General features: G+C 41.6%; 1 protein-coding gene across 1 annotated transcript; it reads left to right on the top strand.

Moving 5' to 3' along the window:
• The first annotated feature begins 12,005 nt into the window (after window positions 1-12,005).
• Window positions 12,006-16,493, top strand: LOC125750697 (cornifelin homolog). Its single transcript, XM_049028900.1, has 4 exons — window positions 12,006-12,079; window positions 14,005-14,118; window positions 15,393-15,574; window positions 15,790-16,493. The coding sequence occupies exons 2-4, from the start codon at window positions 14,013-14,015 to the stop codon at window positions 15,985-15,987; spliced, it is 486 nt and encodes a 161-aa protein (XP_048884857.1). The 5' UTR covers window positions 12,006-12,079; window positions 14,005-14,012; the 3' UTR covers window positions 15,988-16,493.
• Window positions 16,494-17,818: the final 1,325 nt, after the last annotated feature.

Below are 17,818 nucleotides of genomic sequence, written 5' to 3'. Positions count from 1 at the left end.
CCCTGTGTGTGCTCACGTGTGTTTGTGTGTGTTATTTTAAATACTAGCTTACATAGTTTTTCAAATAATTGAGAAAAAAAAGTTAATTGATTACATCCTAACCTGCACAGCAACATCCAGTCTGTTATATGTGTAAGGTACATGTTGCCTTCCTGTTTCTCCCATGCTATGTCTGTCTGCCCCCATCACCCCGCGGCCCCCGTCCCTCTGTGCGGGAACGCTATGGTATTAAGGTACGGCAGCACCACGATATCCTACATCGGCATATTGATTCCAGGGAGGCTGACGAGGGACAATCGGCAGGGAGGAGGGCTTAGAGAGATTATGGTGATACCATATGCAACAGTATTTTTGATAAAAAATATACGAACGTTTCCCACAGACAAATTTTACAGGAAATGTCGAAACAGCATCAGTCAAAATACTGTATACTGTGGCACAATGTCTGAACAGTATGACGGCATTAAAAATTAGATAATGACCAAGCATAGTGCTGTTTAGGTTTGCAGTGGTTCACTGAAAAAAATGGACATTCAAATTAACGGTAAACGGTTTCTGTTTCGAGTGAAGATGGCCTAAAACTAGCAAAATTATCTGCCGGTGCAGTAAGAAAATTGCACTTGGTAAGGTTTACTAAAATAAGACAATATGCAAGGAAATTAATCTTATTCGTAAAACATATTGTTAGTTTATTATTAAATTTGAATTTTCTCTAAATACAAGGAAATTATACTCTCTTAGATATTCATTTTCTGCACTGTATAACTTCTTGCTAGCTAATTGTACCACTGCTGAATAGTGGGATGACTGGGCATGACTGGGATGACTGGGCATTGTGCATCATTCGTGGCTGTCAGAAAGCTGAGCTTCCAGACCTGCCAGGAGAGGATGGATGTCTGCAGTACCACCCACATGGAACAATGCTATGGTGATGTGATGCTGATTTACGGGCTAAAGAAAGGAGACAACATGATGTATCAATGGATAAATATTTTTATCCTTGTATATTTTTAACATCATTCCATAGCAGCCAAAATGTGCCTAGAGTAAGATATTGCATAACATGAAATGTAAGATATACTATAAAGCACACCTAAGCCTTGCAAGGCTGGGAGAAGCCGAGATGGCTTTGGTTTACCAAGGGTCTCATTTTACCGAGGGTTTACATCCCTCCCCCCCGGCCTGATCTCATGGAGTTTAGATTTCTGTGAATCCCAGTGAATACCAGTGGCCTGTACTACGGATCGAGGTTATCAGGGTAACCTGTCAGATTTAAGGTACCACGGTTTAAATGGACATCATATCCGTTCACTTACATTTTGCTCAGACTACCTTAAATCCGACATGTTACCCCGACAGGCCAGTAACCCCGCTTCGTAGTACAGGCCCCAGGTCCCTTAACCCCATGCACTCCAGGAACTGGCTCACCCTGCTGTCTGATCCTCACATGCTCGTTTGGATCTGTTAAAATGAGTAAATGTGAGTAAAATTACAGTAGCAGCATGCATGTCAGTTTATAAAGAGGCCTGGTAGTCAGTTTCAAAGTAACAGGAGGCATAAAGGCTAAAAGGTGATTTCATGTGTCAAGTCAAGGAAACAGCCTTAAAATGGATTAACGAATGTGCCAAACATAGATGAACTGCACCGACAAAGAGCAAAATGCTGGTTTCTCATCTTGACAAAGCCATATCTCATCTGGCTGACGACTGATACTCATCAGTTCCTGCCTCACTTTCTTTCTGATGTAGGACAGTTGGGAATTCTCAAAAGGACTGCTAGAAACTTTACCTCAGAAATTCACTGAAGTGTTAAAATAAGATTTTTTTATACTACCGTTTCCAAGGCACGTTTTTATAAAGCAGTACCCTCCCCAGCAGTGAAGGGAGAGATAAGGTTTAAAGGCACGCAAAGATCCCACCGTGCACACACTGTGCAGTTTAACGCCAAGGAAACCAATAAAGTGACCAGTGAGAGGGGTGCTATACCTGCTGGTGACCATTGCAGCTCCAAAACTTAATTTTTTGGCAACTAATAAAAGAAAACAAACCAAAAACCCCATGAAATAACCATAAAACAGTGGCTGGTCTGGTCCTTTGCAGGAATGCTTAATGCCCTCGCATCACAGTAACACCAAGAGGAAACGTTCCAATGCTACAGGTACAAAGAAACAATCAACAAAGAAACATAGACCCTTTTAAATCCCACAGTATAACCCAAGTTACCAGAGCCTCAGTGTCTGTAGCCCAGCAGCCCGTAGGGGATCAAGTCAAATGATAAAATTCCAAACAGTCACCTCCGTGTCCTCCATGAAGAATTACACGCTGCTAGCAATCACCCTGGTAAAATTTTAATCAAACAAACATTCAAGTTCTCAAACAAACAAGCCCTCTCCTCCTTTCCTTACCCACAGGGAAGAAGAACCCACCCCATGTCCAGCCGTAAAACACAGCAGCAAGAGAATGAGATTCCATCTTGGCAGACTTTTGTAACTGCAGACTGGCCTATGACCTGGCTCATGTGGTTACCAATATGGTGTAATTCCCAGTGCCATGCGACTATTCCCGCCAGCCCTTTCAGATCCCCACACTAGTAATCCTGTCTAACGTGTCTACGAGGCATCCTCTGTGTCTGGTGACTAGACTTGCCAGCTCTTTGCAAATCGAATCATTTAAATACCCATTGCTGGTCTGCACGTGTACCAAATTACATCCAAATTGGACCATTACTTCTGGGTGGTTACATTTTTTAGTCACTAAGTGTGTATTACATGATATACTACTCAGACTTACAAAAAATACAGTTAACCTGGCACCATTTTCTTAGCTGACATTGTGATCAGACCTGCATATCTAAACCATGTACCCATATTCTTGGAAGTACAGCAGTGATATCAAGATGAAATATAGATTGTCATATGTGGAATGCAACCCTTGAATCTGTAGGAGGTAGTGAAGAGATAAAACTTGCATATGATGGGATCCTGTTGTCTGTTGTCTCATCTTTTCTCTTGGAGTCCACTGTCGTCGTGGGGTTTTCCCCGGTTTCCCCTCACAGTCCAAAGACATGCTGAGGCTAATTAGAGTTACTGAATTGCCTGTAGGAGTGTATGTGTGAATGACCGGTGTGTGAGTGTGCCCTGCGATGGGCTGGATCCAGACCCCCCGTGACCCACTAGGATAAGCGATTTGGAAAATGGATGGATGGATGAGAACAATCATACTACGTTGCATTTCTATAGCACTTTCCGGAAAACTCAAAATCATAGCTTTGGCCTTAATTCTAAAATGTTTCCGCGACTATGCTCATGTGCCTGAACCAGCACTCTAAGGGACAGGAGGACCCACATACACACCAAGGATACATGCAGGCTGTGCAAACAATATACACTATGTCCCAGAAAAGGAAAACTGGCTGCTGGTATAATGTAATATTCATACGTCAATGAGTTTACGAAAATGACGAATGCCAAGAGAAACAGCCAATCACACCACAGCATCTCAAGGTGCGAAGGTGCAGTCAGTTTTCCGTGAAAGTATTTAAAGTGCATTCAAGAACTTCATGCAGGAACCGCTCAGTGTTCCATGACGTATATGTCACAAATACATCTTTGATTCTTTTCAAACTGCTTGATGTTTATTCCTCCTAGAGGCGGGATTTTCAGTCCAAGGCTGAACCAATAGAATTGTAGATGAGAACACAACGGAGCATATCCAAAAGGAAAGCACTGTCTTTTAGTTTATCTGGAACAAAATCATGTGATCTCTCAGTTGCCCACTGTGTGTGTGCTGCTGTTTAGGGCAGAGCTGAGCAGTTTTATCCGCAAAGGGCCGGTGTGTACGCAGGTTTCTTTGGCTAACCCTTAAGTCAGCTGTTCAAACCCAGGTGTGAGAACTCTTCAGCCACTCAGTTGTCTAATTAGAGAGTTGCAGCAAAACCCCACATACACACCGGCCCTATCTGGATAATATTGCCCACCCCTGGTTTAGTGGGTGCCCCTGCATTGTACCCTGTGCTGTCTGGAGAGGTGGAATGTATGCCTGTATAAAACAATACTACAGACTTACAAACAGTTTAGTCCTTCAACCCTGATTTATACCTCGCACTTTTGTGCGTGCGCAGCATTGCACTTCATGGCATACATTATGACAGGGCCCTATTGTTTCATGACACTTTCACAACCCAGCCTGAATCCATTCGTTTTTCTTTTCACGACATCCGGTTCACTTTTCAGACCACTTGTGTGCGATCTCCATCAGCCCAGAATGGAATAGTCTGCCAGCTCTTTGTAGTCTCTCTCTGTTTAATAAAAGTTCTGCATAGCGCCTGCACATGTGCTTGAGTGAGCGTTTATGGCTCTCATTAGGTACCACGGTCACAATGGGGTGACCATGGTGATATAAATATGGTTGAATTAATTACAAAATATGAGTGAATCAAAGCTAAAAGTATAACAAAATAACGTGGTGCTGGATAGCAGCCATTTCAACTGATGGAAACATATAAAGTACAGGATTCTTAGGTAATAGTGTTGATCCAAAACCTGGAAATAGATGACTAGATTGGACACTTAAAATGAAAAGCAGATAATGGATTTTTTTTTCAGTCAGTAGAATCTTTAACACCAGGGGCTTGTATCACAAAGCTGTGTTTCCTGCTTAGTCGGATAACTTGTTGGATTTAAAAGGCAAACAGAAATGCTGCTAATTAACAGCTCTTCTTCATAAGGTATATTTGAATTATTAACCTATGATTAGGCTAACTTTATAATAGTGTTATAACATGAATGGAATAAGACAATTAAATCGTTAATCAAAATTATTTGACAATTAATCGTCAAGTAAAATTTCATGATAGCGACAGCCATAGTTTGCGGCCTTTTTAACGAGTTGCGTACACTTTCCTTCGAAGACAGGAAAGGTTGCAGTTCATATCTTTGGCTGATGCTTTTATGACAAGTCAGACCTGTGGCCTGTACTACGAAGTGTGGTTCCTGGATTGTAACTTTGTACTGTAACTTTGCCCAGACTACATTAAATCCGACAAGTTACCCCGATAAGCCAGTGACCCCACTTCATAGTACAGGCCACTGGCTCAACCCCTGGAATGAACACACATTCTTCCACTTTTCGACACACTCACAGTTCACAAAGGTCTGGTTCTTTTTTCACTAATTGGGGTCTTCAGCTGATAAGCAAGTGATGTCTGCATTTATAAAGTATAAGCAGGCAGGCTGAGAGAAGCATAGCTGGTCAGTCGTGTTCCACATTACACCACTGACTTGTGACCCAGCCCCATCACTGGGTAACAGACAGGCCCAGCACTGATCTTGCTTCTGTGTCTGTCTTCACCAGGGTGATGTTTGGAGTGACTGCTTCTACAGCTGCTGCTGTTATCCCCTGTCCTGGTGCCAGATTTCCAGGGAGATAAAGAGACGAGCTACCACAGCCTCCAGATTCCGGATCTGTGATTCGCCCACCAGTAGACGCCCCGCCCTCTACTCCCGCCTGCGAAGCGCACAGACAGCCCACCTCTGCTATAACTCTGGATCCTGGTCTCAAAGAGCCACCTGTCATCTCCAGAGCACCATGTTTTGAAGACACAACCCTGTGAGGTTTCATTTTCGCTCTTCCTGATAACATCATTTCCATCGAAGATATTCTTGCATGAAAGTCTTTCTTTGAAATTAGGAATAATAAAACTGGTTTAAAATGAAAACATTTGTTGTAAAATGTGAGAGGGGAGCATATAGGTTTGGGATAAGCCCCCTTACTCATATGTAGGCCTAATAACACATATCTGGAGTTTCTTTGTCTTGCAATGTTCTTCTGTAAGAATTTGTGGATGCCATGCATTTATGTTTTTTAATTATTCTTTCAAAATATAATAATAAAAAAGTCTTCAAAATGTCCTGGGAACCATTAGCATTGTAAAAGTACCAGATCTCTCTGAAGATGTTTCACAAAAGCCTTAGTGACTGATACTGGACAGAACATGGTTATAATGAAATTAGCAGAAAGGTATGACTAGGGCAACCAGGTAATCCATGTCAGGGAGGACACTTGGAGCTGGGACAGGATTTGTAAACTACCATTTTGATTAAATGGACCTGAGTTTCACTTAAGCACTGAGTGTGAGCCAATGTGAGCCAATCAAAGCACAAGGAGAAGTGAACTAATTAGCCAAGCACAGGAGCCTTTCAGTTGTAAAGTATGTTGTAAAACCTGAAGTAGCTCAAAGTGACATGGAATATCTGGTCTTCCAAGTTATGACTGATAGTTCAGGAAGTGACACTGTGTCCTCATATCTCCAGGGCTGTAGGTTTGATTCCTGTCCCAAATACAACATTTATATTTAACATTTAGATTTACATTTACATTTAAGTTTTGCATTTAACATTTAGATATAAGTTAACATTTAACATTTATATTTAACATTTATATTTACGTTTTACATTTAACATTTAGATATAAGTTAACATTTGACATATTTTTCTGGGTTTTATAGATAATAAAAGTTTTGTAATTAGTAAGACAGGGCTCTCAAGTTTCACCAAACGTTTGGAGTGAGATTACATCAGTTAGGAGTGGAGCGTGTGTCTCACGATCAATGTGTGCATCTTGAGAACAGTATCAAATGCTCTATACATATGTTTACGTCGGCTGCAAGTTACATAGTAAATATCTATAAGCCTTTGGTACTTGGATCTTGTAATTTTGCATCATTATGCCATCTTCACGGGAAAGACACGCAGATGAGTAAATAACTGTGATAACAATGGTGACGCCGCTGGTTCAACAGACCCTGACTCTTACCCTGATTCTTTTTATCTCTGGTGCAACTGACTTGTGTGATGCTGCAGTTCAGATGGAATTCTGCTGGTCAGCCCTCAGGATGTTCTGGCAATGGGGGCAGCATGACAGCAGTGACTGGTGGAAGGAATGATGGAAGAAAACAGTCACACAAATAAATATTTGAAAAAGTGGCACTTATTTTGGAGATGGGACACTAGGGCAGTGGCTGGCAGTATTGCCTCGTGCCCCCAGGATTGGGTACCTGGAACCTGCTGGCGTTTTCTGTGTTCCAAGGATAACGCAGAGATGCCAGTTTCCTGCTGCAATCCAAAGTTGCTTTTAGGCTAACTGGTATCTCTGAATTGCCCCCAGTGTGTGACTAAGTGGAGGAGTTTGTGCATGTATGTCGTCCAGCTATGGACTGGCATCCCATCCAGCACATTCCTCTCCCTTGTGCTCTGTGCCCCTGAGATCCTGTATAGGATAAGCACTTGGATTACAAATGAGATAAATAATAATTCCAGAATTTCTTTTAATCTGAATGAACAAATTCACATTTTTCTGAGAACAAATTTATTTCACGTATCCAGGTGTAGGTAATTGTAGTAATAATTGGATTAAAGTAGTTTAATACTTAATACTTTAGAAAGAAATGGATATGTGTTTTGGTCACTTAACTTCTGCCCTGCATTGAAGGCATTATATTCATTATAATTATCTCCTTGTCAGGGTCAGTGGTCATCCATCCCTGTCCTATGTGTTGGTCCCCGTTTGGCCAGCAGGTGTTGCTGGCCATCCTGTTCCCTGCTCCATCTTGTATCCCCTTAATCCCAGTATGTCCTGGCCTGCCGTGTACCTCAGTAGGTTGGGTACACAGTTTGGTGGCTGTAGCCTCAGGTCATGGGTTGTTCTCTGTTTAATATTTTGGTTTTTCTAGTGTCTGGCTTTGTTTCTTTACAGTAGATCCCTCATTTTGGTTATCCTGCTCGCGTCGTGCTTTATTATGTTCACATGTTCTTTGTGTCATGTCCCGCTCGTCCACTCCTTCCGTATGCCACGCCCCCTCATTTACCCCGTGTGGATTCCCTCGTGTTTACCAGCTGTTTCTTGTTGCTGTCATTAGTCCAATGTATTTAAGTTTGCGTTAGTAATGTTTTCCCCAGTCCGGTCATTAACATTGCTGTGTTTTGGAGTGTGTTATCCTGCAATAAATCCCGTTTATTTGTATCTACGGCTCCCTTCTCCTGCTTCCCTGTTCCCGACGTGACAGAATGACCAGACTCCACAAAAAGACGCCTGACTGAGGCACAGTACCTTGGCCTGCTAAATCAGGTCTTTCACTGGCTAAATCAGCCCAATGTCCGCGCCGATCCCGTGGTTTGGGCTCTTGCCGACCAGAGCAGGGATATCCTAGTGGGGATGTCTTTTTCCAAGGATGCAGGAGAGGTGCGCAAATATTTGCGGCGACTAAGGAGAGGGGTGGAGTCCAACATGCGGCGGGTAACGCCATGGACAGCGGACTTCCCTATGGTCCGGGAAGTCATGAGTTAAAAGAATGAATCATGAGTTAAACCATCTCATCACATCACTGAGATGCATTTTCGCATCACAGATAATTTGCACAGTAATAGAGTGGAAATGCTTTCTATTTACATAAGCAAATTCATTCTGTAAAGCCGCCTTTGAGCAATGTGCGTGCAGACGATAGCGCCGATTACATTTGGGAAACCGCTGCAAATTGTTTGAGTGTAAGTCTGTTCAGCCACAGTGTACAGAAATCTTACGTATCTGCATGAGAAGTGGATAATACCATCCAAAAACGCCTGGCATGACACAGCTCAGTGATGACGGAAATATACTTATCAGTCAGCCAGATCACGTTATAAGCTCCTATGACTGAAAAGAACATAATAGAATTGGTAGAGCACATTTCCTCAAAGCTGCAGGAGGAAATCTAAATCGACTTAAAAGCCAGGTATGATCATGGGCCAAGAAATCAGTATGAACTTTAAATACTTCTAACTCTTCCATTTACAATTTCTTTTAACAATCGTAAAGCAGTCATGGTAATTGGAATAGTTTCACCACTCTGTGCACCATTTTATTCTTGCAGATTGTCTTAAATTTGTAAGTGATATGCAATTAATTTCAGTGTACAGTAAAACCTCAGATTGTTACCATAATTCGTTCCAGAATCCAAAGCACTCGAATATCAAAGCAAATTTTCCTATTAGAAATAATGGAAATTCAGGTGATTCATTCCACAACCCAAAAATATCCATATAAAAATGATTAACACAAAATATAAAGTAAAAATACATAAAACAAATTAACCTGCATTGTACCTTTGAAAAGAATTGTGGATGGTGTGAGGAAGACGAGAGAGAGAAGAGGAGGGTTATTTTGTATGACGACTTTCACTATAACTAACGGAATCACTGCTATCTATCGGCTCACTGGAATCTTTTTCTTTTTGTGTGACTTTAACAAGGAACGTATCCAATGACAGCCGCTTTTACCTCCTTGTCGATTTCAGGGCCTGTGCCATGGTTGCAAATATAAAAAAGAAAGGGAAACCATACAGAAACAGTAGCTCTGCTTTGATGTTGGGTGCCGCCCGTTTACAAAACCAAACAGAAAGGTGTGCATGCATCTTCTGAGGCTGCCATGAAAAGGTGAGCAGTGTTATGGCAAGTTTAGTTTTTGTACATCTCGATGTAAGCATGGAAGCAGGTATACGTAACTTTTTTGTGCATACGTGCCATTTATACATGAGGCCCCTGGCCTATTTGCCTCTTCTAAGCCTGGCCCAGAATTGGCCAACATCCCACCTGTGCCTCCGGATCCCTGCCCAGGAGAGGCTGCTGCCACGTCTCCGGATCCCTGCCCAGGAGGGGCCACCGCTCGTCCCAAGCCTCCAGAACACAGCCCAGAAGCATCTTGTCTTCCTCCCTTCCTTTGGTATTATTGTTCCTGGTGTTGCTCCCGGCCTTAGTTTAGTTTTAACCCCTTGTGGTCCCTTTAAATGCTGATTCACCCTATGTGCCAGTTTTGGTAATGAAACCCTGGTTTGTTGGAGTTGCCTAGTGTATCATGACTCCTTCATCATGCCCCACGTAACAGCTAGCATGCTGGATGTGTTTCCAGCAGCATATATAACAGACCTGACAGACAGTCTTCTATCATCTACTCTCTCTCTTTCCAGTGCTGGTGTAATTTATTGAGAAACCTAAATGTTCTTAAACCACCCATTATGATTGACCGTAACCAGCATTAGCCAAAATCGGTGTTTTCTGTGTTTAACATCTACTTGTGAATTCAGGCTCTGCCTGTGTCAAGAAATGCATTCATTTGTTACACTGTGCACATCCATCCATCCATTTTCCAAACCGCTTATCCTATTGGGTCGCGGGGCACTGTGCACATCAAACCGGAAATTATGCACCCGAATGGCACACACTGAATCCAGCCTTACCTGGGAAGTAGGAATCACCCTGTGTGCACCTACAGTACACTGTACCTTTCCTCATCCCGCGCCTTCCCCCATTGATACTGTATGTTCGACAGCAGCGAGTTAGCACAAAATTCAACAAAATATCATTTTAATTCCTTACGATTCCTTACAATTAAACTCCTACTTCTCATTTAAATGAAGGATCCAGTGGACAATTTCAGATAAAAGCAGATGAATAATCGTTTCAGCTCAGTGGATGCATTAGATTTAATTTGGGAATAGTGTTTACCACAAAGCTCACATTTGTAAATATTATTTGCATATAGTAAAGATTTTACTGTTTTTAACTAAGTAAGCTTTTGTCGACCCGCAAACTCATTGGTTTTTAATTGGTTTTCAGTTTCACCACTGCCTTTGTAGAGTGGGGTGTTCGATGGCAAGTTGCCTTTAACGATTTTTCTAAACCTGTCTAGCTGTGAATGAATAATGGCACCCTTTATAGTGATAACGTTTATTGTGCTCGCACAGCTTAAATTTGTTTTTGATTTCGTTCGTTCGTTTTACTTAATCAGTGTGTGAAATCAGGTGACAAACAATGAATGTGGAAACCTTCCAAGTTCGGATTATATGGAAAACTGCAAGATAACACTGGGAGCACCTCTAGAGTTCAGACCAAAGATTTTTGATGGGCAAAACCAAGCAAGGAAGCATACTTTAAGAAAATGCAGCTAATCTGGTTTCAGCAATTGCTTTTAGTTTTGCCTTGCGTACTGCAAAATTTCAAAAACGATTGTATTCTCTTTTAATTTTACATTGCACAAGGATAATTATTATTGTGGCACCAGGCAGACCGAGGCATTGCGATGGTGGTGGTGAACAAACACGAGGAGAAGTGGAATTAAACAAAGTCACTCTTTTAATGAATTCCTTAAAAGGATCGCACTCAAACAGCAATACAGCAGCACACAATGGCCCAGGACACAGGGAGGCACACAGGGGGGTAATTACACAACCCTAAAGCGCGTCAGGATTACACATACGACACAGCTAATGGCTCACACGACAGTCAGGAGCACAAGTAATCACACTAGCAGATACAAGGGCTATTTACAGGACATACACATACAGTATACAAGGCCCGTGAGTCCCACTGCCCCTTTACTATAATGTACCTTTTTGATAGACTTTGCTTGGATAAACTTTGCTGTGGATAAAAATAACATTCAGTCAAAAAGCTGCTTGCACAAATAAATCAACGGAGCAATTATAAAGAAAACCTCCTCAATACACACCTACATACAAATTACTGATTTGACTTTGAAATGTCTAATACAAATCTCTGCTACTTCTGGTTTTACATTTTCAGGTGCATCATGAACCCATGGAACTTTCCTAAGGTACTTTATTGACACGTTTTTGCATATATAAAAAATGAGGAATGTGAAGAATTGAACATAAATGGATTATTCCTCAGACAGACACTCTCTTCAATAAGAGAAGCTGTAATACTTGCATATCACCACGGTGTTTCTTGATTAAAAAAAAAATTCTAATAATTGATTTTTTTGGGGGGGAGAATGTCCCAGTTGTATTTATTAGTAATTTTCATTAGCAAAAATGTGCTCATCGTCAGTTTTCACCATGTGACACCTTAAATACCGCAATGTGGCAATGAATTTCTGTGAGTCTTCTGGGGTAAGTGCGGAAATCATGTGTCACATGCAAAATTGATGCAAATTGTCTCCTTTCCTGATATATAGACTCTATTTGTTAGCTTTAAGTTCCCTTGCGTAAAGGATTTTTCATGCTGGACAAAAAAAAAAAACGGCTTCAGGTGAGTGTGATTCAGTATTTTGTGTGTTATCGTATTATCACAACAGTCTTTATGAACACTCTGTGCTCAAAGTGATTTTAGTGAACGGTTTAGAATTTTGTGTCTCAAATCTTGCAAGGGCGCAAATGATGTAAATCTTTAGAGATATGCAATTTGGTTGGATGGAAGTGAAATAGTAAAAATTTCATTTCTTTAGTATTTTTGCGGCTGATACTTAAATTTCATGCTCCGTACAAAAAGAGTAGAATACTTTTATTCTGAAATGATCCGTAGCTAAGAAAGCATGTATGAGTCATTCTGTTTTAATTCACCAAATGTCCTGTGCATCAGCATTTTTTAATTTGGCATGTGAATTACACATACCATCCATCCATCCATCCATCCATTTTCCAAACCGCTTATCATACTGGGTCGCGGGCTGCCATCCACAGTTCAGAAATGTTTATTGTAAACTTGACCCATCGTCTGCCTGAACTTCATCTTGCAAGACAAAGGAGAAATTCTATGAAGTCCTCCAGAGCACTTTACCAGGCCTGTCTCTGAGGATGGGTGGAGCCCAGGGCAAACCCAACCTATTTGGGTCCTCAGCTGAGGCCAACACAAACAAAGTAATGGAAACCAGTGTGTCTGCTACTGCTTGGTCATTGTAATATAGATGCAACTATAATGAAGAATAATAACTTTACCCCAGCAGGGTAAACAAAATATGCATTGAAATAATGTGTTATTAAAACTACAAACACGATTAGTAATAGCTGCAATCCAAAGGTAATGTATCTGTTGGGGAGTCTGAATAATAAAACCTAAGAGATGCTTATTAGCACTTTGTAAGAACAATTATCTAAATTAAAAACAAAAACGTAATATATCAACATTCAAATAATCAATCTGAGTACGGCTCTGCACTTTATACACTTTAAGCTACAGTTTAGGTATACTTTTTGAGGTGATGAAATAAAAATATTAAAGGAGATCGATGTTATTGTATAGTTTCAGTGATTCTTTTTGCAATGTCAAAGCCTTGTAACTCCTACACCCATTTAAATAACAACCCATCTATGTTTACGTTAGGAAGCAGGTAAAGAGTACTTTCTTCCAAATTAAGTGAATTTTTTTTTGCCCTAATCCACATACCATTTTTGAGGCTTTGAATTTGAAAAAGAAATTTAGACTTAAATAAAAAATAAAGCAAAATAAAGTGAAATTTCACAAAGTACTGTTTTTGAGCTAATTTACATGGTGTAGCCCCATCTTATATATCAGATCTAATCACACCTCATACAGCTTCAAGATCCTTGAGATTCTTATAGATGTTCCAAAATCTCAACTAAACTGAAGGGTAAGCGTGCTTCCTTGGTTGCTGTGGAACTGCTGTATCTGCCTATCAGCTACATCAGTCACTGCCCTTAAATCTGCTTTTAAGACTTATACTTCTATAGACAGGTGCTCTGTCCAGGATGAGATACTTATAGCTCTGGCATAGTCGGTTGTTTTATTTTATTTTATACTTTATTTCATTTTCCATTACTTTATGACTGATGTTGTTTACATGGAATAATATCTGGGTCATGAAGCTGGATAGTAAAAAAATATTCCAGGTCATCAGAAAACTGAAGTATTTTTTGGTACCTGCATTACAGAAGTATTGCTATTTCTCAAAGGGAAATAAAAAAAATAAATAAACAAAAAACCTTAGGGAGCTCTGGAAGTTATATGTAATTTGCATTCCAAATTTGATCAAAATCAAAACTTCTGTGAAAAAGAAAAAAAAGTTTGCTTTTTTTTTAAATGTTGAATTAAAATGTAATGTCCAGTATAAATATACACAGCAGCCATTGTCCTCCTTATGTCATTTCATTGTTACGGCTGCATGTTCTCTACACATGAACCTTTTTAACATTAAGCTGCATGTCTACCTGTTGAAGGGATTACTATGACAACAAACGTGATCATTCAGCAGTCTCAGCCACGATCGACCTCCGCGCACTCAGACCAATGGAGCACAGGGATTTTCGACTGCCTGGATGACATGTCTGTCTGTGAGTCTGTCTGCATTTCTGTCCCACATTTTTCTGTGAGAAAAATCAGTATCAGCTTATATTTCACATCTATAGCTGCCTCTGACAGTGAAGCCTATTAGCTAGGAGCCGGGTGAAACCTCTTAAAGTTTTATTTTTGTTTTTTACATAAACAAATATCCATTCATATAATAACTAATCCAGTGCAGGGTCACATGATAGCAAAAAAATGGGGGGGTTGGGGTCCCGGTTAATTTTGTAGTAATATTTTCGAAATACTGTGGTTTGCCTTATTACCGTAATGTTGCCCAAGCCTTGACTAATAATTTTAAAGCTGTTCCTTAAAGTTCATCCGTTTCACTGCACTGCATGTATTTGTGTTTGCACATCTGCCCTCTGCTGGTCTGGTGGAGTATCACCGCTACCATCCACATCTGCACCAAATGTAGTATGAACACAAGTAGCTGCGCAGAAAATTATGGAATTTTAACATTAAATAAGTAGGTGGGATAATCATTTTATATATCTGCATTGTAACTAATTTTATATATCTGCATTTGTGGCTTACTAGTATAATCTGGCATTTCAGACATCTCTCTATTCTTACACGTAGGGTGTGTGGGGATGGTTGTAACACTTTTTGCATTTCCTTAATTTTGCATTTACCCAAAATTATTGTGAGGGACCACAAAACTATTTCAAAAAATATTTTCTCACCCTGACTTCTTGGGGGTACTGTAGAATTCAATAAACACAAGACCTTTATTTTCACTTCTGTGAAAAACAGAACACACACATAAAACAGACTTGACCTTGCAATGTACTGTGAAATTGGCTGCCCGTAAATCGGGACATAAATTTCATCATTAGTGGTGCCTGCATGGACCATGCGCATGACGGACTGTGCTGGGTGTGTCGACTCTGCATGTGCAAGGAGGTTCCTGAGAACCAGCCAATGGTCCTCAGTGCCTCTTTTTGATTATGCAAATTTTATTGAGGTGGACCCTTGTGATAGTCGGTGATGGAAATGGGGTATTGGGTAAAAGTGCCCTTTTTGATCACAATCATGCAAATCTGACTGAGAACACCATTTGTAGCCTAAAGTGAATACTCCCTCTTAATTCATTACGCGGGAATGTCATTTTGTGGACTCTCTTTTCCGACCTAGATTATGCAAGAACATTTTGCGTGGATTTTTCTTCCGATCTAGATTAAATGACAGCATTTTGAGTGAACTCTCTTTTGATTCTTATTATATGACCGTGTTTTGTTTGCGCTGTCCATCTTTTACCCAGGTTGCGCAGCTTACTGGTGTTTTCCCTGCTTCGCCTGCAAAACAGCTGCAGACTTTGGGGAGTGTTTATGTCTCCCTCTTGTGGACATCATGAACATTTCCCTTCAGATGTCAGGCATTCCCTGCGTTCCCCCTGTCTCTCTGGCCCTGAGAGTTGGGGTGCGAAATCGATTCGGCATCCGGGTACGAATAATAAAGCATCAGTTGGGTGTGAGATGTTGTCCTGAAATATGGAATTATGGGATATATAAAATTGAATTATCCGAGTGCTTTTGTACCACTAAAAAGGGTGACTTGTTGACTTTTCAATACAAAGATGATGCAAGTTATATCACAACAGCTTTGCGATCTTAGCTCTGTTATCTATACTGTAAGTGACGTTTTCTATTTCTCTATAGGGGGACATCTGCTCTGACTGCGTGTACGTGACCTTTTGTAATATGTGTTCCTGGTGCCAAATGGCCCGTGAGATGAAGATACGACAACAGCCAGTCACCATAATTAATTCCAACCCCACTGTGGTCTCAGCCCAACCCAACATGATCTCAGCCACAAGCATGGAGTTCTCACCCCACCTCGCTGTTGTTAATACTTAGCCAGCTGTTCTCACTTCACGATAGTGACTTTGGCACATCCACCAATCACAGAGAGTGTCTGTGGGTGATGCTTCAAGCGATACAATTACTCCCCATATCAACACTGGGTGAAACATAAATTTTATTGTAATTCAGTGCTGGCTGGTGCATTTTGGCAAAAAATGTAATTATATGTATAATGACAATAAAGTTTGATTGTTAAGATGTGTCCCTTGGCCCAACTTGGTTGTTACTGTAGGCATAAAATGATATATATTGTAGTACTAGTGGGGCACATGTTAGCCCTTGTTGTGTTGTTGTTAATGTTAATGGTTACATTTTCCTATTGTCATGCGTGTGCTTGCCCATGTCTCATGTGTAACCTGTCCAATCCTTGCGTATATCCATTTTGTGTAAATCGCCTACCGTCTGTGCATCTTACAGTTCAGCATCTGACAATCTTTTATTTCCAGTGTTGGTTTGGTGCTTGTTGGGTGCCTGATGTAGACATTTTAATGACTGCAAATAAAGAGTGAGTTCTCCTTGCCAAGCAAGTCTCCATCTCTTTCTCTGCTCCTGCCATGCCTCAGTCTGCCCGACACCACAATATTTTTTATTGTTGGTGATAGAGACAGCTGTGGGTCTGGCTGGCTGACATCTTTGACCCCTGCATCATTGGGCTGGACCTGTAAATTCACCTGGAGGCCACCATCGACGTGCTGGGGGTAGCTTTTCGCCTCGGTACTGATATGGTGGCCCTACAGCGTGACAGTGCCAGCCAGCAACAGTGGCAATGGACAGAGGAAGGACAGGTGCTGGCACAAAGGGAGAAGAGGGTGGCACGCAGTTTCCGAAGAAAGACCACGAAAAACACATCCCTGAGTCCTGCCCGGATCGGTGTCCAGGATTTGTGGCAACGTAGCAGTCGGCACCTGGCAGCAGAGAAGCAGGATGAGCTCAAAGGCACCTGGGACGAAGAATGCCATCCTACTTCCCGGGTACAGCACCATATTAACATGGGGGGCGTCCTGCCCATCCAGCTGCATCCTCACAGACTACCCCTGGTGAAGTGACAAACAGCGGAGCAGAGGATCCAAGAGATGGTAGCAGCGGGAGTCATAGAGCCATCCAACAGCCCGTGGGCAGCTCCAGTGGTCCTCGTTTCCAAGAAGGATAGGTCGTGTCACTTCTACGTTGATTACTGACAACTCAACATGGTGGTGAGGAAGGACTCCTATCCACTGCCATGCATTGATGATGCACTGGACTACATCGTAGGATTGACTTGATCCAGCTCTCTGGACCTCCAGAGTGGCCACTAACAGGTTGAGTGGACCCCAGCCACATTCACTATTGGCTGAATGTAGTACAGGTTTGACATTGGCTACGGTCTATAGCACTTCCGGACGATACTGTTCGGCCTGTGCAATGCCCCAGCCACTTTCGAAAGGCTAATGGAGCACATCCTGACTGAAATCCCCCCCAGACCCAGTGCATTGTCTATCTTGACAATCTGCTTGTGCACATCACTGACTCCATCAGGGCACTCTGTGATCCGATGAAGTGCTCCTTCCTCCAAGGTCAAAAAGGCGTGGTCACCAACCCAGAGAAGACGCCGCCAGTGCGGGACCGGCTAACTCCACATACAGTCACAGAACTGCACAGCATTGCAAAATGTCTGCGCCATCTTAGAGAGAAGGGAAGAGTTTTCACATGGACGGATGCCTGTGTGAAGAGTGGGCCAAGCTACCTGTCGGCAAATGCAGACCATGTCATTGTGAAGTACGGAGACCGCTTCTTGGCAGCGATCGCTGCAGAAGGTGGTACCACAAAATATTAAATTAAGGGTACC

This window comes from Brienomyrus brachyistius, chromosome 10 (assembly GCF_023856365.1).
Source record: "Brienomyrus brachyistius isolate T26 chromosome 10, BBRACH_0.4, whole genome shotgun sequence".
Classification (NCBI taxonomy): Eukaryota; Metazoa; Chordata; class Actinopteri; order Osteoglossiformes; family Mormyridae; genus Brienomyrus; species Brienomyrus brachyistius.
The sequence above is the reverse complement of the archived record's forward strand: the minus strand, read 5'-3'. Positions and strand labels throughout refer to the sequence as shown.

Bases quoted from the DNA above. Each gene is read 5' to 3' on its own strand.
- LOC125750697 (XM_049028900.1), top strand. From the start codon at position 14,013: ATGACAACAAACGTGATCATTCAGCAGTCTCAGCCACGATCGACCTCC. The intron at 14,119-15,392 runs GTGAGTCTGTCT...TCTTTTACCCAG, and splicing joins CCTGGATGACATGTCTGTCT to GTTGCGCAGCTTACTGGTGT. The intron at 15,575-15,789 runs GTACGAATAATA...ATTTCTCTATAG, and splicing joins GAAATCGATTCGGCATCCGG to GGGGACATCTGCTCTGACTG.